The sequence below is a fragment of the Microcaecilia unicolor genome, chromosome 4 (assembly GCF_901765095.1).
Source record: "Microcaecilia unicolor chromosome 4, aMicUni1.1, whole genome shotgun sequence".
NCBI classification, from domain to species: domain Eukaryota; kingdom Metazoa; phylum Chordata; class Amphibia; order Gymnophiona; family Siphonopidae; genus Microcaecilia; species Microcaecilia unicolor.
Window position 1 is genome coordinate 340,339,689 of NC_044034.1, and position 23,283 is coordinate 340,362,971.

General features: G+C 42.8%; 1 protein-coding gene across 1 annotated transcript; it reads left to right on the forward strand.

Annotated features, from left to right (window-relative positions):
* On the forward strand, positions 1–22,827 carry LOC115469460 (superoxide dismutase [Cu-Zn] B-like). The gene is made up of 5 exons (XM_030202130.1): positions 1–169; positions 6,836–6,926; positions 17,776–17,845; positions 18,432–18,549; positions 21,922–22,827. Exons 1-5 carry the CDS (start codon positions 98–100, stop codon positions 22,027–22,029), a joined length of 459 nt encoding a protein of 152 aa, XP_030057990.1. The 5' UTR covers positions 1–97; the 3' UTR covers positions 22,030–22,827.
* The last annotated feature ends 456 nt before the right edge of the window (positions 22,828–23,283 follow it).

Here is a 23,283-nt window from a genome sequence, read left to right on the forward strand (position 1 = left end):
TGCGTTTCGGACCAGCGAACGGCTGATTGGCTGGGAAGGAGGGCGATTTTAAAAGACAGATTGCGCAGGCGCCTATTAGTCGTAGGAGCTGGTGAAGATGGCGGGCAAGGCTGTGTGCGTGCTGAAAGGCTCAGGAGAGGTTCATGGTACCGTGCACTTTGAAGAAGACGTAAGCGAACAGTAGTTTCTGCCCCTTTTCCGTCTCTGCATTAGCTTTTTGTCTGTAATCTTTGTGCTCCCTGTTGCGTGCTGTAGTGAATATTTTAGTTGCGACTGCGTGTAATGTTCTCCGTTATGCTTTCTGTCCTTTGCACTTACCCCACTCTTCTTGCTTGTATCCTACATGATAGCTGCACCTGTAGCACTTAAAGTCTACAGTATTGTCCAGTGTACACTGGCATAACTTAACGTTGTGGTTGTACTATGTCCTTATTAAAAGCAAGTCCCCGCCCCCTCCTACCTCCTCCCAGAGTAGTAGTTGAAGTTGTACCTGAACTAGCGATGCAGTTGTCGGCTGTCGGGGTTAAATCAGTTCTTTTAATAGCTTGCATCAGTACTTCTACCTGGATGCGTCAACAGGGCTGTGCATATTTGGCACTGTCTTTTCGTTAGGTAGCATTGGTTACAAAACTGTTTTTGCACGGAAATCTTATGTCTGTTTATTCTCCCATTTCCTATATAATAATTCTCACCTCCAACAGGATGTGCTTGGGACCGTGCCTGCCGGAAGTGGTCTGCTAGGCAGGCATGCTCTGACCTCAGTGACAGACAATTTGGCAAAGCAAAACTGAGTGCTGGCCATTAGGACACAGGATTGATAGGAGAGTTTTAAAGACTGAAGGAACCGAAAGTGTTAAATGGGGGGAGGGGGGGAGTTCTGAACCACTGAAAGACATGAACATTTGGGAACAATCTGAATGCTGGCCATTAGCACACAGGGTACATATGAGAGTTTTAAAAGACTGAAGGAACCAAAAGTGTTCGGGGGGGGGGGGGGGGAGTTCTAAATGAATGAAATGAAAATTTACGAGAGGAACGCAATCTGAATGCCGGGCATTTGTACACAGGGTAGATAGGACACTTTTTTTTAAAAATGAAGTACGTGAAAGTATTACATCTTGGGGGAGGGGTGAGGAGGAAAGCGTTGGGGTATCCGGATACTGGGCGTTAGGGCCACGGGGGGTACATAGACTTTTGAAAGCCTTAAGGAACCCAAAGTGTGGGAAGGAGGAGGAAAAGGAGGGGAGGGACGGGGTGAGGGGCATTAGGAACAGGGGAGGGGGCCCTGTCACACACTCTCATTCTCCACACACACACTGTCACACAGACAGTCTCACTCTGTCACACACCCGCACATTCGCTCTGGCTCTCTCTCTCAAACATACACACTCCCAGGAAAACCTTGCTAGCGCCCGTTTCATTCGTTCCAGAAACGGGCCTTTTTTACTAGTCAATAATAAAGGGAACAACTGTCGCTAATAACGTACTAGTGAGTTCGGGAGTTGTAGTTTACAGGTGCCTGATGAAACGTGATGTGGCTGTACAGTAGTAGTGCATCTAGAAACAGCAACTTCAAGTCAAGTAACTGTTTTCTTGACTTTACTCTCATTTTTAGTTTGCTCTCTAGCTAAGAACTAGTTTTTCAAGTGTGTGTGTGTGTATATATATATATATATATATATATATATATATATATATATATACTATACATGAATTGTGTAGTAAGGTTTACAGTTCTGGTCCAGCTCTAAGTGTAACTAGAACACTGAGGTCGGTCGAAGGAACTATATTATGGCTGTTGCATAAACTTGATAGGAAAAAAGATTTATAGGGCTGGTTATTTGGCATTAAGCCTGCTGCCCTGAAGGTTAAGATCTGATCTTAAATGCCAAGAGTATTCATTCTGTGTGCAAGAGCTCTCCGAGAGTGCACCAGCAAGGGAGTATAGTTTTCATATTGTCTTGCTGGTAAGTTAACTTATCTTGCCAGGTACTTGTGATCTGGATTGGCCACTGTTGGTCTGGCCCAGTATGGCACTACCTTATGTACTGGCCTCTGGCCAGACCAGAACAAAAGCTTGTTCAAAGACTTTTACTTGTTCTGTGGAACAAAGTACATGTTATCTCTTGCCTTTGCCAAAAATGTTTGTGTATTGGATTAGACCTTAAGTACACTGTGAATGTAGAGTGTTTTGTTACTAGCTGATATCTGCCAGTAGTATGTGAAAAGTGCTGTGTCATGCTGCTATAGCTCTCTTATGGGGCTGAACTCTGGCTATAAGCCATAATCTTTTAATTTCTTCTGAACAGAGCATGCTCTCTTGAAATGAGTGTGCAGTTTATATCCCATCTAACTAGCAGGGCAGGATTAACCCTTTGGTGGTTCCTGAGCAGCCAGAGTAGATGGGTTGGGGGGGGGGGGGGGAAACCCCTACAATAAGAGTACATGTAAAACACCCATAATGTTGTGAACATGTTGTTTGTGTTTAATTAATCACATTAATGTGGAGGTTCAAATATGCTCCATACATTAGCAAGCACTCCTTCCAGAATCTAACAAGTACTCTCTCCTTTTTATTCTGTCTTTCCCCCTTAGTATCCAGGGTTTGTAATTGGCTCTGCTCACTTCCTTCTGTGCTTGGGTGAGTTTCCAGGATTGTAGATCATAATTGTCCAGTGGGGACCTGAAGACCTGGGATGGTATAGCTATTGAGACACAATTCCCAAATATTAAATTAGGGGGTCCTTTTACTAAGCTGTGCTACGGCAATAACTGGCCTGCAGTAGTGTGATCGTGTCTTTTGGGCACACACCAGGCTGGTTTTTACCACGTATCTGTCTTTTTTTTTTTTTTTTTTTTATGGGGCCGGAAATGGACATTCAGCAAAATGAAAACAGCGCGTGGTCCATTTTCGGCCTGAGACCTTAATGTCATTCATTGAGTAGCGGTAAGTTCTCAATGTGCAACCCGAGCGGTAAGTATGCAGCATGCGCCAACTGCTGTTTACCGCCAGGTAAGCGCCCGCGTAGAACATAGAATATATTGTGATGCGTTTTCAGTATGTGCCAAATTTGGATTACCATCTGGGGCATGCGGTAGCAGGCAGTAATGCTGAGTTTGACACTCACACAGGCCCTTACAGGCCTTGTAAAAGGGCCCCTCAGTGACTTCCATGAGGGTGCCAATACATAGTACCAGCTGACATGGATGTCTGATGCCACCTCTTGTCCTATATTATATGGATTGAGACAGCAGCCACAGCTGAAAGTTGCCAGAAGTATATGCCTACTTTTGCCTATGCTAACTAGAGTTAAATCTGGATAACTTGGCTCACTAGCTGTTAGGCGTGATCGTAATCTTTACCGAGTCCTGTTGTACTCAGAAATTACAAATCCAATGGGTGTTTCCTACTGGAGTTAACCCTTGGTAAATGGTTTTGCTGAGGTGGGGGCTCAGTTCAGTGCTGTTAATGTTGACTCCACATTGTTTTGTTTTGTTTTTTTTAAATAAAAAAAAATCTGATAACTCAGCCCTATGAAACTTACACATTACAGCCAAGTCTGAGGAGCTTGGTTGTATGACTTATGTCCCACAACATGGTATCTACTTTGGCTGTAGCTATTGGACTATTCTTCCCCAGGGTGTTCTCTCTACCTGTTTCAGCCTACCAGCATTGGAGAGGAACTTGTAATTACACTTGCAAGCTGTCTACTGCATAACTTTGCATGCAAGGACTAAGGAACTTGGCATAACCCTGCTGGCATGCAGGGAGGAAGGACTTATTTCGTACCCCTCTTCCCATAGCCTGTCCAGCTGTTGGGTTAAGTATATGCATCAGTAGGCAAGAGATGCATTCTTGCCTTGCTCTTCGATCTGGTGCTGTTTTTTTTTTTTTTTTTTTTTTTTTTTGCTTCTTTGGCAGCCCCTAAGAAAGGGAGGGGGGGGGGGGACAGGATCAGGAAGCTGTGACCCTGCATGGAAGAGGGGAGCACAGTCACTTATCTGTTATTCAGAGCCAGTGTTGTAACCTTCATAAGGAGGAGCTTGGGCCATTGCTAGCCTTGAGCTGTAGCAGCTGGAGCCAAATGCAGGACCAGCAAGCAGTAGAGGAACTCTAGGCCAGTTCATTGTTAGCCCAAAGTCTTCCTGCTGGAGACTTTGACAGGCTTTGTAACCACCATCTGGAATAATGGAAAATTAAACATATTAAGAGCTTTGAATCCAAAACAATTAAATTACCCCTGAGTAGTTATTGTGACAGCGCTTTATCACTCACGATTCAGTAAGGTATATTGAAACTACTGAAAAGTAATTACTAGAAAACTGTTCTCTTATCAAGAGAACAGCATCACTCCCTTTGGAAGGGGTCAGGTGATGACTATTATAAAACTTTTTATTGCAGTCCTCTTCATGGAGTCTGCTAAAACCAGCTCTACTTTCCACCCAGAGATTTTCCCATAAAGTTGGTATGATACAAAAGACCAAAGATCATGCCTCATCATTTCTCACATTTTTGCCCTGCTCTTGTGAATGTTCTATTTTAATGTATAGTACTAAAATATTTCTACTGGCTTGTGCCTTGGTAACACTTTTTCTGTTTAGATGATCCCACATTAGGGTCCTGCACTCTGACCTGAAACAACTGTAGAACCCAGCTAATCTACCTGAATTACTTCCCTTGCCATGCTGTTGATCTCAGCTTGTTCAGAATTGATAGTACATGACAAGTCATGAGTCCTCTTGGACTGATGGATGAATCAGATTTTGCTGTATACAGTAACTGCTAAAAGTTGAGTGAAGCACAAGTCCATCCTCTTTTAACATCTAGTGTAAAAGGTCATGGAGCAAAGTTTTTACACAGTCAATAGTTTCCTGCATGATTGCAAAAGTCTCCTGGATCAGCAGGAGGTAATACACTGACCTTTGTCCTGTTAAGTACACATACAGATAGCAGTGCAACTTACTGGAAGCCTAACTTTGAACATTTTTCCTCTAGAGATTACAAAACTTTCCCCTCAACCCTGCAAAGTATGTTCCTTATTTTAATGTTTGGATATTACGATTTCTTCATTCCATATTTGGAGTACAGGTGTATTTGTTCTTGTCTGAGCACTTCCATGTTTCACAGATCCTGTTCTTTTAATTTTGCTGTGTTGTGCATGTTTTTATATGTAAAATGACACGTTGGTACAGTACTTTCCATAATGAAAAATACCAAATATGCACAACATTTGTGTAAACAAAAATGACAGCGTTCCAAGCTTAGTCTTTATTGATGGGGTAGTGGGCAGAAGATTCTGGTTAAAATAATACACCAAAATTTCTTGCAGGACTATCCTGAATAATATACACTAACAGCTGCTTTCTTAAGAACATAAGCGGTGCCATACTGGAACAGACCAAAGGTCCAACAGTGGCCAGTATCCTGTTTCCAACAGTGGCCAATCAGTCATAAGTACCTGGCAAGATCCCAAAACAGTACATTTTATGCTGCTTATCCTAAAGATAAGCAGTGGATTTTCCCAAGCCCATCTTAATAATGACTTTTGGACTCTTTTCTTTTATGGAGATAGCCAAATCTTTTTTAAACCCTGCTAAGCTAACTGCTTTTACTTCATTTTCTGGCAACAAGTTTACATGTTGAGTGAAGAAACTTTCTTAAATTTAGTACTTTGTAGCTTCATTGTGTGCCCCCTAGTCCTAGTATTTGATTAACTAGTGATTCACGTCTACCCGTTCCACTCCACTCATTTTATAGACCTCTATCATATCTCCCTTCAGCTGTCTTTTCTCCAAGCTAAAGAGCCCTAGCTGCTTTAGCCTTTCTCATAGAGAAGTCATATATAAATTTTTTTTTTTTTTGAGATGCAGTGACCAGAATTGCGCACAGTATTCAAGGTGTGGTCGCACCATAGAGCGATACAAGGGCATTTTAACATGCTCATTTTTGTTTTCCATGCCTTTCCTAATACCAGCCTAGATCCTTTTCCTGGTTGGTGACTCCTAATGTGGAACCTTTTGTAGCTATAGATCTCAGGCATATTCATTGTAGAAATCTTGAAAACCCAACTAGGTTGTGGACCTTGAGAACCAACATTGAGCACCCCTGGAATAGACCATTTAGGTAACCTAGCATGGTGCCTCTCTTGATGTGGTGCTACTGCTTTAAGAAGTCTTCAGCCCTGTAGAAAAGGTGGCCTGTACTGATTGTCGTCTTGGTCAATCTTTATTAATTAAAAAAAACCACTTTCAGTCCCGGGACACCAGTCATTAATGTACATCTAGGCAGTGTACAAAATAAAATGTAAAATTAAAAATGGGGACGAGTGGAAGGACAGCAGGGACAGACATAATTATTGGATATTCTATAATGGTGAGGATGTGACAGAACCTGGAGAGGATACTGGCTAAGACATTGTTTAAATGTCTAGAGGTGAAATTAAGAATGTAAACAGTTCTCAAGTTTGCCTGAATTTGAGCATAGAGCACCAGTGTGGTGTGTTTGTATTGATTATTCAGAACTGGGAAAAGCAAGCAGAGTTTTCTCAAACCTTTTGGCCTGGTGGCTGCATGTTACATAGCAAAAACAAGCTTGTAATCAAGATCATTAGGGAGATGAAAGGGAGTGTTTGGGCCTCCCAACCATTGCTAAATGGAGAGACCATGATGCTGTTCCACTGGCTTTCAAAGGGAGCCGTGGTCTGTTTCTAAGCTTCAGGACACTTGCTACAGGAGAGAGAGAAACTTGACACTGGTAAGCCTCACAGTTTGGGCTACTTAGATTTTTGCTGTATTTTTAAAGTATAGTAACACATTTTACTCCTTTCGTTTACAGGGTAAGTCGGTAACTGTCCATGGCCGAATTGAAGGATTGACTCCAGGGGAGCATGGCTTTCATGTCCACGCTTTTGGTGACAATACAAACGGTAGGGAACTTTTTACTTTTGGGCATAGGAATTGATTCTAAAATTACATTAATACAGTATTGTCACTATTATGCAGCATTAAATGTATGTAATGGCCATCTATTGTGACTGGAAATGCTAAAGTGCAAGCCTTGTACAGGAAGCTAAGTGGATGTAGAGTAGCTTGGATCCCTTGGTCCTACTGCAGGTCTCTTCTCATTCTGCTGCATTTCCCAAAATAAAGTCCCACAGAAACAAAGCAGTGCCTTTAGCATCTCCATTCAGGTTTTTCACCTGTGCCAATAGATTTGATTGTCACTCCTTTGCTCATTCAACACCATTGGTTACCTGTTGCCTTTTGTATTCAACTGAAGGTTCTTGCGCTTACTTATAAAGCCATATGTATTAACACCCTGTCTACTGATTCAGTGTTATTTGCCATCTCAAACACTCTGCTTACTTGATAACTGCCTTTCCATTCCCACATTACTACTAGGACCCTGGCCTTTTTCTGCATTGCGCCCTCATTGTGGAATATTTCCCATATACTGAGACTTGAAACTGTCCTATCAACAATTTAGATCTCCTCTTAAAACGTACCTGTTTCGAGGTTTATTAAAGATGTGCTATCCTGCACATTAAAAGGTATATCTATGCAGCTTACAATACTAAAATAAGGAAGACATAAGAGGGAGAATATGAAGGAAAAAAATAGCATGGGAAGGAAGGAAATGGAACTCATTATTTGATAGAAGATGGGTATTAGCTGGTGATTAAAGGGGAAGAATAAGTCTGAACTGACTGGCATGGTCCCATCCCAAGACAGTCCTAGGATAGCATAAAAGCAGTTTCGAGATGTTGTATGGTCAGGAGCTCTGACCCATAAGGTAGAAATGCATCTAATATCATACCTGATGTGCCTGAACGAGGGTACAGCCAACAAGTGGTGTTGGGATGAACAAAGAACACATGGGTGGGTGGGTGGGGGGGGGGGGAGAATATATGGGTCAAATACCTTGCCAGAAAGGGAGATCTGGAATGTTTAATTTTGAACAGCAGGAGAAGGATTTCATAGGCTATTCTGTGTGTGATCAGTAACCAGTGTGCATCTTTGATTGGAGTGACACACAATCAAATTTCTTTGAGCGTGAGATTCGTTAGTTTAATTGCAGTGTGTTGGATCAGTTACATAAGATGTAGATCTTTTTGCTTTAGTCCCTTTTATAACCAAGTTAATAGTATTCCAACTGTGAGTGAACCAGTAAATTAAGGGCTGACAAACAAAGTAAGCAGATAGAACGGATCAAGTGAAGTTTAAAGAAGCAGTGTCTGATAGAGAAGTTGGGGTTGGAAGTTCAGAGACTGGTCAAAGATTTCCATGTAGTGTTAGGGAATTAGAGGTATCTGCAGGCCAAGCTTGGTGGTTCTGCCTTATCCACCAATGTCCACAGATGCATCCTATATTGTGAAATATTCTTTATTGAAGGAAGAGCAGTATATCAAGTTGCATACCATATATAGGTTTATAATGTGGAGGTATGTACAATAGTTACTATAGGAGTGACTAGGAGCTTTGACATTTTGCCCATTTGTTAGATTTAGAAAGCAGTATGGTGAAACATGACAAATCAATGTAAACACCTTGACATACCTACACACTTGTTTTCCCAGCCCTGAAATGCACAGGTACAGATGAAGAGGGGGTCAGGAGCTAAAATGCACTATTTTTATTAGTGCATTAATGTTTGCCGCCACATGAGGTTTTAAGTTGAATTAGTCAAACTTTACAGGCTTGTACAAGTTCTCAAATGATTTACTGGCTGAATGCAATGCCGTGGGTGGATGGCATCTTTATACCTTGATTCCTCCACCCTAGTGTATAGCTGCTACAATTGTTACTGTCAACTAATCGACATATGTCCTGACAAGTATTAGGAAGAGCTGCCCAGCTCAGTATATCTTGTTCTTCCACCTTCACCTTGAATCTTTCTGCCTATTTGCTTAAGGTGTTAAGTCTTCTGTGGGATCAACTTACATAGATTTTATTTACACTATAATTTTGTATCTTTGAGGCAAAGAGTTGCTTCTTATCCCTTGTTCTAGATTTTTAAAAATTGGTAAAAATCTTCTGCATATCCTCACAGCCTTCTCCAGGGTGACTCCCAGATCCGCTCCAATCTGCTCAGGGCCTTTGCTCCAGGTGCCTTTTGGCTAAGATCAGGTGTCGGGGAGGAATGCTGGCTTCGGCCTAACCCCTGGTAAGCCTTTACTTGGCTGGCAGGTGCATGATGGAGCGGACAGCAGTGTCACAAGTGCTTTAGTGCCTCGTTTGGGGGGAGGTTCCAAGGTGCTGTGGAGGACTTGCAGCCCATCTACATATCCTCAGTCCACTCCAATCCGCTCAGGGCCTTTGCTCTAGGTACCCAGTTCTCCCACCAGCTACCTTCCAGGTGCTGTGGAGGACTTGCAGCACATCTGCATATCCTCAAGCCTTCTCCAGGGTGACTCCAAGGTCCACTGTGATCCGCTCAGGGCCTTCCCTCCAGGTGTATTTTTTTTCTATTTCTCATTGCTCCAGTGCACTTTCTCTTCTTGGTATTGTCCATTCCCAATCTTTCTCCATCTGAAACCACTGTATACCGCAAGAACACGTTGCCCCCCCCTCCCCCTTCCTTCATCTTGCCCTCTCTTTCTCAGCCTCCAACATTTCCTTCCTTCCATTCTGAGTACATAGAGTCTTTGTCGTCATGCCTCTCCTCTGTGCTCCTCCTGCTCTCTGCTGGGGATATGAATCTCGATCCTAGTCCTTCACATCGGCTGTCATCCTATTCATGCATGTCACCCCCACCCTGTAATGTCTACAATCTAATTTCTGTTCCTATCCTTCCCGCTTCTTCCCTCTTTCTCATATGTTCTGTGGAATGCCCACTCTGTCTGCAACAAACTTTCCTACATCCATGACTGAATTAATTCAGTGTAACTGCTTAGGGCCTTTTACCACCTCTCCAAATCTTCAAATACCAGTTACCCACAATTTGTAGAGATAAGACCGAGGCTGCCGCTTATGAGAAAAGTAATTTTATTTACTTACCAAGTATAGATACAATTATTCCTTGTCATCAAGCAAATGAAGCCATTACGTATGGGTTGTGTCCATCAACCAGCAGGGGGAGATAGAGAGCACTCAACTTTTCACAGTCTCATGGCCAGCTAGCTCCACTGCCTCTTCAGTATTCTCTATCTCCCCAAGCAGGGTGGCTGCAGCTTCTTCGAGCTCCATCAAAAATCTGCCTGGGGGTGGCTCCTGGCTTGCCAGTTGTTAGCCGGGGTGTTAGAGGCTATAGCAGCTTCACTTTGAAGGCACATAGGTCAGCCCTTTCCCTGCCTTACCCATGCCCCCGTGGATGTGGACATATTAGCTTGCTTTTCCCTGTCCTTTCCCACTCAGTGGATGCAGGCACATTGGTTCGCCTTTCCCTGCCTTTACCACTTATCTGAGCCTCCGGAGTATTTTTTATTACCTCTTTTTGCCTCTGCTTTCCTCACAGCGTAAAAAAAAAAAAAAAGTTGCGTCGCGCTTTAGCGCAGCGATCTTGGAAAAGAGGTTTTTTTCTTGAGATTCTTTTGCAGGACCGGAGCTGCGATACTCGGTCTAGTGAGGTAGTGTTTTCTGACTCCTCTGGGGTGGGCCCGCGATCGGGACGTTTTTGGCACGAACCGCCATTTTTGAATTTTACCGCCGTTTTCAGCGATGGCTGCAGAGACTGTAAAGGGCTGTTCTAAATGTGGCAAGCGCAAATCAGCAGCGGGGCTCTAATTCGTGCTGTACAGACGGTAGAGCCGGCCGAGCATGGTGAGCGGCAATCTTTCGCGCTCTGAGCTGGCAAGCGGACGCCATTTTGGATTTTCCGCATGGCGCGGCCTCCGTTGCGACGGAGAGCCCTGAATCCGGGGGGGGGGGGGGGGGGGTCCTCTGAGTGAGGCTAATAATAGAGCTGATAGCCCTGGGCAGGGAGCGGTTTTCTCCCCTTTTGTTTTAATGCTGCATAGGGCGTACATGCTTAAAAGAGCTCTTCCCCGGGGATCTTTGGATCCTCTGCCTGACCCCCCCCCCCCCCCCCCACCCTTCCCGTGGATCCTGGCCTTTTGGAGTTGGCTTGCCTGTTTCTTATCCTCCTGATAACGCAGAAGGGCTAATTCCCCTTCTGAGTGTGGCGCACCCCCCCCCCCTTTTCCCCCCCCGTGGTCGGGCTATGAGGAATAAAGGTACAACATTGTCCTCCTAGCATGAATACAAACTCCTCCTTTTGCCAATATCATATCAAGGACTAAGCGGTTTTCCCAAGCATCCAATTGGGCAGCAATGCCTTAACTGCATCTTGAGTATAATTAATGAAACATTGTTGGTTTATAATAAATATAGTTAATCCAGCCAACATTCTTGTTAATAGTAGATCACCAAAATAATGATGATTCAAAACCTGCAACAATTTGATTGTGAGCTTTAAATTCATCTGGCACCCCCTCCCCCCCCTAGGAACACCTCTAGAATCTATGTAAATCCTATCATCAAAGGAGCCTTTAAGATCCCTTTTTCTTCTAGAGGGGACTGGTTTATCAATATGTCGAGATGCTATGGTGAGTGGGACGACTAGCTGAACCAAGGCACACTGTCCATACCATTTAGAGGGTAAAGTGGGATACAGGGTTTTAGTGCCTCAATATCACCAGATGTCTGCTCGGGGATGTGAAAAGCTTGAAAAGTCAAGTTTCTCACCGGGGAGTAGACTAGAATTACATAAGGATAAATTTCCTGCAAAATAGGAATTTTTGATCTTTTCTCTTAACATACATGTCTGGAATATTGTCCCAGAAACAGGTGTCTTAAACACCGGAGGTACCCTCGCACCTTTGGGTAATTCAGGAAATAGTAAACTGAGGGAAAGGCAAGATTTATCGTTATTAATACCTTAGAGCAATTTTAGCATGCACATTGTTCCATTATAATCGTTTTATAAGATTCAAAGGGAAGGGAACAGCCAAGGGCTCAGGGCAAGAGGAGGAGCAAACATAACAAACTATGGGTTGTGAACCGTATCCAATCCATCCACAAATTTCACCATAACCAATTTCAAGAGAAAATGTTTCCTTTAGACTAGTTACGTTGAGAATTCTGATGGGAATTTTTGTTTCAGGGATTTGGGGCATCAAGGGATTGCTCAGCACAGTATTGGATAGTGAGGGAGAAGTGACCAAAATACGAAAGCAGCCAACAGGATCAGTGTTAGTGACTTCTATTCCTATACCAAATGTATGGTTCATTGCCTTATTCATTCCCTTAAAGGTAATGAGCACAGGGTTACATTTCTCTATCTCAGGTGGTCGGGGTCCACCGACTGTCGAACTATGGTAATATTTGTATGTAAAGGATTATCCCAAGCGTGGTGTCACTGGTTGGATAATTGGGTCCAGTGTACCACCATACATTTGACCACTGTGTACAGGGAGATGCATAATTACTCATGGAGGAGTGGCCTAGTGGTTAGGGTGGTGGACTTTGGTCCTGGGAACTGAGGAACTGAGTTCGATTCCCACTTCAGGCACAGGCAGCTCCTTGTGACTCTAGGCAAGTCACTTAACCCTCCATTGCCCCAGGTTCAAATAAGTACCTGTATACAATATGTAAGCCGCATTGAGCCTGCCATGAGTGGGAAAGTGCGGGGTACAAATGTAACAAAAATATTTCAGTGTAAGTACATAGGTAAACATAGAATTTAGAATACTATCGTTGCCACTCTAAAGATCCACAAGAGGCTATACTGCAAACATCTAATTGCAATGTGACTCTTGTTAGTTATATTAGATTTTATAGTAATCTTAACTGGGTAGTGCCCCAGAGCATAATATCTATCCACCTCCTGGGGATCCAAGTCATCTGAATTGTTACAAGGGAGTCGAAGTCCCCCCCACTACATCACTGGAGTGGGTAAGAGTGGACAGTAAACAAATGACATGCATACTAGTGGTTATTCTAAACAAAAATAGTTCTTTTCTAATAAAATTATGATTAAAGTCCTATAACAGTAAGTAATGGTTAAGCAAATATAATGTGCAGTCTTTCTAGTAAAAATAAAATTAATGCTAAAACAAACAAGTCCAATAACAGTGAGCTTAATATTGTGTGGTTCCAGACACTGCTGGGTCAGTGATATGGTGTTCTGAGTCTGCAGCCGTGGTTCTGTCTGAAGCATCAGGACAATGATAGATGCGAATGTCTTTCAAATGAACCCAGGACGTATGATCCTGTAATTTTGCCGCAGTGGCTGACAAGGCCTCGATACGGAAAGGTCCAACATAAACAGGGTCTTTCCAAGTTTTGTGGGTGTAGTGTTTGCGGTGTACTAGATCTCCTATTTTCAAGGCCTTGGGATTTGCTGTACCATCCCCCCCTTTTTATTATCTACATGACCTCTTTATCTCTCGTACTCTCCAGCTGCTTGCCCTGAAGACTCTGCTACAGCCATGGCCCTGTGTCATGGAGGTTACCTTTACTCCCATATTCCTTGCCCAGTTGGCTGTGGAGGTGGTGTTGGGCTACTACTTTCACCTACCTGTAGATTTCAATCTCTTCTTCCACCTCAGTCTCACTGCTTTTCTTTTCTTCAAGTCCATGCCTCTGCCTCTCTGAGTAGCAGTCATTTATCAACCTCTTAAGTCCCTTTTTCCTTTTTCCTTTCTCACTGTCTCCTGGCTTTCCTTATTTCTTGAACCTTCATCTCCTTTCCTCATTCTTGAGGACTTTAACATTTATGCTAATGATCTGACTCTCTTATGCTTCTCAGTTTCTTGCTTGGACCATCCTCTTTCAACTGTACTTCACTACCCCCACTCACTAGAATGGCCACTGTCTTGAATCTTATCTTCGACTGCTCACTCCAGTCTCTGCACCTCAGCTCTTCCCCGCTCTGATCACAGTCCAGTCCTGTCCAATCTCCACCGATACATTTAGTAATCTTCAGGCTATTGACTCTACTCTGTCCTCCAGTGTTTTCAAATATCATCTTAATCACTTATTCAAGTCTGTCAATGAGTCTCTCTGCTCTGCTCGCCTCTGCTCTGGATATTCATGCCTCCCATTTCTGTTCTGTAAAGCATACCAAATCCCAGCCTTGGTTGACCTCTAGAATCCACTCCCATTCCCCTTTCTGTAAGGCGTACCAAACCCCAGCCTTGGTTGACCTCTTGAATCCACTACCTACAGTCCTATGCCCGATCTGCCAAATGCCTTTGGCTGAAATCCTATGCCCATGCTGACTTCATACATTTCAAATACTTGCTGACCTCTTCCAGTCTGCTTTCATTTGCGAAACAGGACCATTACATTGTTGACATTCTCTTGGCTCAAACCCTTGACATCTTTGCCATACTGAATTCTGTCCTCAGTGCCTTCATCTCCACCTCCCCCTTTCTCCTCAGACTCTGGCTGAGTACTTTCATGATAAGGTTCACAAGATTAACCTTGAATTCTCAACCAAGCCACCTCCACCTCTTTCCCTTAGTCCATTCTCTCAACTCTCCTTCAACCCCTGCCTCCTTTTCTTTTCTGAAATCACTAAAGAGGAAATTGCACACTTTTTCCTCCTCAAAACTAACTACCTGTTCCTCTGATCCTATTCCCACCCTTCTGCTTAGCACTCCTACTGCATCCTATTTATCTGTCATATCCTCAATATTTCACTTTCCACTGTGACTGTTCCTGATGCCTTCAAACGTGCTGTAGTTAACACTCATAAAAACTTCATTGGAAACTACCTGTCCTTCCAACCATCACCCCATCTCCCTCCTGCCTCTCCTATCCAAGATGCTTGAATGTGCTGTTCACCACTGTTTGTCTTGTCTTTCTTTAATCTCGAGTTATTCTTGATCCAATCGCCCTCTTCATTCAACTGAAACAGTGCTTGCTGAAGTCTCCAATGACCTGGTCCTGGCCAGATCCAAAGGTCTCTCTTCCATCCTCATCCTTCTCAATCTGCTGCTTTTGACACTTATTACAGTCTACTCCTTGATACGCTGTCCTCACTTGGATTTCAGGGCTCTGTTCTTTCCTGGTTTTCTTCTTCTCTCCCATCACACTTTTCACCTACACTCTGGATCCTCCTCCACTTCTTTCCCACTGTCAGTTGGTGTACCTCAGGGCTCTGTCTTGGGACCTCTTTTCTCCATCTACACTTCTTCCCATTGTGCTCTGATCTCATCCCATGGTTTTCAGTATCACCTTTATGCTGACTCCCAGATCTACCTCTCCGCACCAGAATTTAGCATTGCTTCACTAGTGGCAGGTCATGCCAGACGAATCTGTCTTCAACTGGGTGACCAAAGAGTTGGACATGGGAGAGGCGCTTGATGTGGTATACTTGGATTTCAGCAAAGCCTTTGACACAGGTCTGCACATACGACTGATAGAGTGCACTCTGTATGGGACCTAGAGTAACCGGGTTAAAAATTGGTTGAATGGAAGGAGACGGAGGGTAGTGGTAAATGGAGCTTGCTGTGAAGAAAATGTCGGAGTACCACAGGGATCGGTCCTAGGTCTGGCTCTTGTCTTTGTGAGCGATATTGTGGAAGGGATGTCTGGTAAGTGTTTTTTTTCTCTCTCTGCGGATGATACCAAACTCTGCAAGAGGGTGTGAATGACATGAAGGAAGGACCTAGTGACGCTGTAGGAATGGACTGAGATTTGGCATCTAAGGTTTAATACCAAAAAATGCAGGGTCATGCATTGGGGTGAAGTACTTCAGTGTATGAAGGAAGAGCAGGACTTGGGGGTGATTGTGTCTCATGACCTTAAAGATTCCAAACGGGTAGAAAGTGAGTCAAAGCCAGAAGGATGCTTGGGTACATAAAGAGGCATGACCAGCAGGAAAAAAGGAGTTGATAGTGCCATTGTACTAGTGAGGCCCCATTTAAGAGTACTGCATGCAGTTCTGGAGACCACACCTATGAAAAGATATAAACAGGATGGCATCAGTCTAGAGGGTGGCTACAAAATTAGTAAGTGGTCTTGAACACAAAAATTATAGGGACAGGCTAATGAACCTCAACATGTATACGCTGGGAGAGAGGAGACATGATAGATGTTTAAATATCTCAAGGGCATTTATGTATAGGAAGAGAGCCTTTTTCAACTGAAGGAGAGCTCTGGAATGAGGGGGCATATGACGAAGTTAAGAGGCTTACGAGTAATCTAAGGAAGTACTATTTCACAGAAAGGGTGGTAGAGGCATGGAATGGCCTCCCGGTGGAGGTTATGGAGTTGAGGACTGTTCCAGAATTTTAAAAGGCGTGGGATCGCTTAGGAAAAGGAAGAGTTGGGGGTTAGAGGATGGGCAGACTGGATGGGTCATATGGCGCTTATCTGCCGTCATGTTTCTGTTTTTATCAGCCTGCCTGTCAGCCATTGCTCCTGGATGTCTCACCACCATCTGAAACTAAACATGACCAAGACTGAGCTTTTTATCTTTCCCCTTAAACCAACCTCTCCTCTTCCCCATTCTCTGTCTCTGTGGATAACACATCCTCTCGCTCATCTGCTTGCAACCTTGGGGTAATCTTTTTGACTCTCCCCCTCTCCTCTCCAAAACAGTGGGAATAGTAATAGCATAGCAAGAACCACTTATAGAAATCTGGCTTAGACCAACACATGAATTGCTGAGGTTCTTACATTTTTTTGTAAAGTGCTTGAAACATTGGATCATAGTCTTTCTTTTTGTTTTGTTTTTTTTGTAATGAAGATGACATATGCCTGTTTGCACTGGTAGTATATTAAGTAATGAGAAATTCAGACATGGATGGTGTCAATAGTTTAAAAATTAATCTAAATTAAAATTACCTTTGGGTGGTGCAAAAAGTGTAATTCTAGAAATGGGGCCTGTGATTACCATTAGGGAACAATAGAATCCTGTAACTATGGACAAAAATTCCAAAGGCTGCTAAACTGGTACATAATAAAGCTGAAAAAAGGGCTGGGGAGGGGTGAAATGGGAGATAGTAGGATAAAACTTTAAGTGGAAAAGCAGAGAAGAAAGGGAAAGCAGATTGTCCTTGTTGCTGGAGCATGCTATAACAGTAGTTGGTGTATCTGGAGGAAAAGTCCATAGTCTGCTATTGAGGTGGACATGGGGGATCAGTAGCATGATATCTTGCTGCTATTTGGGATTCTGATAGGTATGTGTGACCTACATAAGTAATGCCACACTGGGAAAAGACCAAGGGTCCATCGAGCCCAGCATCCTGTCCACGACAGCGGCCAGTCCAGGCCAAGGGCACCTGGCAAGCTTCCCAAACGTACCTAGGTTGGCTACTTCTAGAAGCAGGATACTGGGCCAGATGATCTGGCCCAGTATGGCCATTATGGTTTGTTAGTGCAGCCACTGGTGATCTACCTGGGGTAGCCTTATGACAGCATTGCAATAGTCCAAATCAGTGGGATCCATGCACAGGTGACTGCCACCAAATCTTCCCAAGTCAAAAATGTACTTGTCTACAGATAATTTAAAGGCGAGGAAATGGTCACTTGATTTGCCCCCTTACTATTACCCCAGTTACTTGTTCAGAGACACCCCTGGCCTTTTTGGCAACCCTATCTCACCTTGACTGATAACTTATGCAAACCTAGCTGTTCTGGGAGAACAGTCACTGCTCCATGCAACACCACCTTCAACTAAAGCAAGCACAATTTTATAAAAGCAGGTGGGGGGGGGGGGGGGTGTTGACTATCTGCCTAAGGTTCAGAAAAGCAAAAGCTAGTCTTGCCTATGGCTCTGATTTTGCGCTTGAACATAATTACATGTGGCATTCTCTCCTTTTGTAGGATGCATCAGTGCTGGTCCTCACTTTAATCCTGAAAAGAAGCATCATGGTGGCCCAAATGATAAGGAGAGGCAAGTTTTTTTGATATGCATGAATTTTCTTTTGAGACTGCTAATGTTGCCAATGGCTAGTAGATCTATTTAAACGTTGAATCTGGTTGGGTGTGACAGACTGCTTTCGAGGCTGTTTTTAAGAATACCCTTCAGACAAAGAATGACAGCAGATTCTCACCTGTAAGGCTGCTGAATCTGTTCTGGAGACAGATGCCTTTATTGCTGGTTTTAAAGTAATACTAGTTAATGTAACTGAATTTAAGATTCCCTTCTGTGCTTTAATTCTCAGTTGTACCTTTTTAGTTATTTTTTTAAAGCACCTATATAATTGTTCCACATAGTTCAGCCACTTAACACCATACACATTTTAAGATAATTATCACAGTGATTCATGGAAATAGCTGATCTCAAATGTAGAAGATGTGATGAGCATAATGCAGAATTTATAAGCATATATGGTGTGGTCTTAAAGAGGACACTTGAGAATAATTTTTTAGAACTGAATAGGGTTTAGGGATCAGCTAGCTTACTGATTGCTATTTGTATCTAATGGGATAACTTCTGGCCCTTTTTGGTTCTAATGCTGCATTATATATTACTGCAGGCATGTTGGCGATCTCGGTAATGTAACTGCTAATGAAAGCGGAATTGCAGACATTAAATTTTCAGATAATATGATTGCCCTGAAAGGGCCCAATTCCATTATTGGCCGCACCGTGGTGGTAAGTACTCACCCTGTTGTATGTGAACTAGCCATTGTTAATGCATGACATCAGCAGACATATTGAGACTAGCATCTGAAGCAGGCTTGGGCTAAAATGAATCCTGAAACATGTTTGTAGCTTAACAAGCCAAAAAAAAAAGGGGGGGGGGGGGGGGGGGGAAGCAATGCTTCAACCATTCAGTCAAACAGTGGTTGAGTTCAAGATAACCAAGAAATACCAGAAGTTCAACTGCTTCAAAAGCATATAAAGGTTTATTCTCCAATATTATTAAAAACAAAATTATAGAGCACATCCGAGGACATGGATTACTGAGACCAAGTCAGCACGGCTTTTGTGTGGGGAAATCTTGCCTGACCAATTTACTTCAATTCTTTGAAGGAGTAAACAAACATGTGGACAAAGGGGAACCGGTTGATGTTGTGTATCTGAATTTTCAAAAGGCGTTTGACAAGGTACCTCATGAAAGGCTACAGAGGAAATTAGAGGGTCATGGGATAGGAGGAAATGTCCTATTGTGGATTAAAAACTGGTTGAAGGATAGGAAACAGAGAGTGGGTTTAAATGGGCAGTATTCACAATGGAGAAGGGTAGTTAGTGGGGTTCCTCAGGGGTCTGTGCTAGGACCGCTGCTTTTTATATTTCAACAGTTTTTATTGATGACAACTCCAAAAATACAAATCCACCTTAACATAGCAATCTCAAAACAGTTGTACAGAGCTCAGTGGAACAACATTTCAAACATGCAACTTTACGTACAGCCATCAAATTTTGTAATATCGCACTTATCCCTCCCTCCTCCCAAACCCTCTTCTGTATGTAACATTTATGTATTATCTATTGTTATGGATGACTACTCATTACTAGCAATTCTTTATTAAACAATAAAAGTCTGATAACAGTTCTATCTTAACCCATAAACTTCCATATTAAACTCCAATCATTGTGTCTCATGTTTTGCTCTGTGTATTACCTCGTTTAAGACCCAACCAGGTTTACAGACGAGACTACTGATTATTTTCTTCAATAAACTTCTCCAAGCTATTAATGTATGTAACTCTTCAATTTACAAGGAATCTTTCTTTTTCCCGAACTATATTTATTTATTTATTTGTTTACTTATATCCCACATTTTCCCACTCATGCAGGCGCAATGTGGCTTACAGAGAATTAAATAAGAGTACAAACTTAAAAGCTTAGGCAAGCATAAAAGAAGCAAGTAGGAGGGGAGAAACCCCCTCCCCTTTATCCTCTTAAACCAACTTTTCACTTCATGGCGTCCCTCTACCTCTCCCCTCAGTATAATGCTCAAAGTGTAGGTTAACGAGTCTGAATTCCCCTGGCACTTACCCCATTTACTAAGGTGGACCACTGCTTTTTAATATATTTATAAATGATTTAGAGATGGGAGTAACTAGCGAGGTAATTAAATTTGCTGATGACACAAAGTTATTAAAAGTTACAAGAGGACCTTACGAGACTGGGAGACTGGGCAGCTAAATGGCAGATGACGTTTAATGTGAGCAAGTGCAAGGTGATGCATGTGGGGAAAAAAGAACCCGAATTATAGCTACGTCATGCAAGGTTCCACGTTAGGAGTTACGGATCAAGAAAGGGATCTGGGTGTCGTCGTCGATAATACACTGAAACATAGTAACATAGTAGATGACGGCAGAAAAAGACCTGCATGGTCCATCCAGTCTGCCCAACCTTCTGCTCAGTGTGCTGCTGCGGCTAGGAAAGCTAATAGAATGTTGGGTATTATTAGGACAGGTATGGAAAACAGGTGTGAGGATGTTATAATGCCGTTGTATCGCTCCGTGGTGCGACCGCACCTTGAGTATTGTGTTCAATTCTGGTCGCCGCATCTCAAGAAAGATATAGTAGAATTGGAAAAGGTGCAGCGAAGAGTGACTAAAATGAGAGCGGGGATGGGACGACTTCCCTATGAAGAAAGATTAAGGAGGCTATGGCTATTCAGCTTGGAGAAGAGACGGCTGAGGGGAGACATGATAGAGGTATATAAAATAATGAGTGGAGTGGAACAGGTGGATGTGAAGCGTCTGTTCATGCTTTCCAAAAATACTAGGACTAGGGGGCATGCGATGAAACTACAGTAGTAAATTTAAAACAAATCGGAGAAAATTTTTCTTCACCCAACGTATAATTAAACTCTGGAATTCATTGCTGGAGAAAATGGTGAAGGCGGTTAGCTTAGCAGAGTTTAAAAAGGGGTTGGACAGTTTCCTAAAGGACAAGTCCATAAACCGCTACTAAATGGACTTAGGAAAAATCCACAATTCCAGGAATAACATGTATAGAATGTTTGTACGTTTGGGAAGCTTGCCAGGTGCCCTTGGCCTGGATTGGCCGCTGTCGTGGACAGGATGCTGGGCTCGATGGACCCTTGGTCTTTTCCCAGTATGGCATTACTTATATACTTGTATGTACTTATTACAATTCAGGATATGTTGACAAGTCTGACCCAACATGGACCATGTTTTCAGCTGCGGAGCCTTCCTCTGGGTTCCCTTCAGCAGTGTAATTAAAACAGGAGAATAGCCTTCAAAATTAAATAACTGTTAAAATGCTCAGCAAGCGAATAGTGCTTTGTGTCACTATCACGTTTAGCAAAAACAGCAACCCAGAACCTCAACAGAGGAGTAGTTTAAGTTCTAAGACTGTAACAGACTTAGGACTTCTGGGCTGCTGTTAAGCGACAGCAACTTGAAGTGCTATTCTCATCCAGAACATTTTCAGTTATTTAGTTTTGAAGGTGTTGGGTTTTTTTTTTTTAATTACATTGCTGACAGGACCCCCGAGGAAGGTTCTCCCATGTTGGGTCATAATTGACAACACATCCTGCGTTGTAATGAGACTAAACCTTTAGAGGCTTTTGAAGCAATTAAACTCAGTTTATCTTGAAACTCTTCTTGAGGGGTCATCTGCTTTATTTACATGTTTGTAGGAGAACATGGAGACGGGTGTTATCTCCAACTGTAACCTTTGAACTTGGTATCCTCAGTTGCTCACTGCATACATGTTCAGTTCACAAGATGTGATCTTGCTTTCACTAGTTTTCCTGAGCAACTTAAAGCGGGGTTGGAGATGCAGGTAGTGTGTGTGGTAGCTGGGATGTAGGTATAGTAGGGTGGGGCATAGCTGAAGCAGTCGGCTAACTGGGGATTGATGCACCCAGTCAGCATCTCAGAAATTCATAGGTGTTTCTAGGCTACACAACACATCCCTCTTCTGTATATGAAACACGTTGCTCATCCTAACTTGAATCACTAAATAGGATGAAGCTGCTGCTTAATTGGCATTCAACATGTATTTAATGTACCATATAACTTTTGTCTTTCTCTTCCAAAGGTCCATGAAAAGCGTGATGACCTGGGCAAAGGTGGAAATGATGAGAGTCTGGTGACTGGAAATGCTGGAGGCCGCTTGGCATGTGGTGTTGTTGGGATAGCATCCTGAATGTCTAGCTTCTTGCATGCTCTAAGCATAGCTGAGGCATTCTCTAGTGTAGTAAACTGAGCTTTGCCTATTAAAAAGCAGAAAGGCCCCTGTTGGAGTCTGTTCCATTGCCTAATTTTCTGTTTAATGCCAAGTGCTGTGTAAATGTTTCTAGCAGTTTGTATGGCTGTTGAAAGGTCCATCGGGGTAAAATTGTTTTCATTAATGACTGACAGTTCTTTTGGGGTTGTGGATTGTTTGTGGGTAAACACTTGACCATTCTGTTATACTGTACCAGATCCCCCTCACTTTTTGTTATCTTTGTCCCCTTTATGTTAGGTTGAACACTTCTGACTCCATGCACAGGCCTCCAGCTTGAAGAGTGCTCTGGTAAAGAGACTTAAGAGGCCCAGTTTGTATACAGAACATACAACACAATATGCATCTGTGCTTATTGTGAATAGCTTAAGTGCTACTAAATTAGTGTAGGAGATGAAAGTGCAGCTTGAAACAACTAAAGCTGTCTGGGTTAATATTCTTGGAAGAAATCGGCATTTTTAATGTAGGGTAGAAATCCTGCTGCTAACACTACTTTTCCCTACTCTGTTGGTTAAATTTTACCAGCTAACAAACACTCACCATATTTAGCTTTGCTGAAGTATCTGCGAAGGCTGCATGCCTTGGTGCCATAGTAGAGATGGCTGTTTTCGAGGCGGCTTTCCTAGCTGCAAGAACTCCAACTAGGGCTCCTGCCCCTTTTCATATCCCATGTGAAAAATGTTGAATCAAAGCAATAAAATGGAGGCTTTGGGTTTCCTCCTTCTGTGTCTGTTTCTTATACTGCCTAGAATGTGTAGCTAGTATAGTTAATAAAGGTAAATATTGGGGCTGGAAAAATAAGCTAGGCCTGTGGTTCCCAAATCTGGTCCTGGAGGCACCCCAAGCCAGTCAGGTTTTCAGGATACTAGACAAGTACTTGTATTGTACGTCTAGTAGCGCTATAGAAATAAGTAGCAGTAAGCAGTAGTAGCCACAATGAATATTAATGAGATTTGCATGCACTGCCTCCACTACATGCAAATCTGTCATGAATATTCATTGTTGGTATCCTGAAAACCTGACTGGCTTGGGTGCCTACAAGATCAGCTTGGGGAACTACTGAGCTAGGCAAAAGGTAAACTAGGTTGAAAGGTGGTTTAAAAAAACAAAAAACAAAAACAAAACTAAAAACTTCTTACCAGCCAATATTCAGCTGGTAGGTTTTTTTTTTTTTTT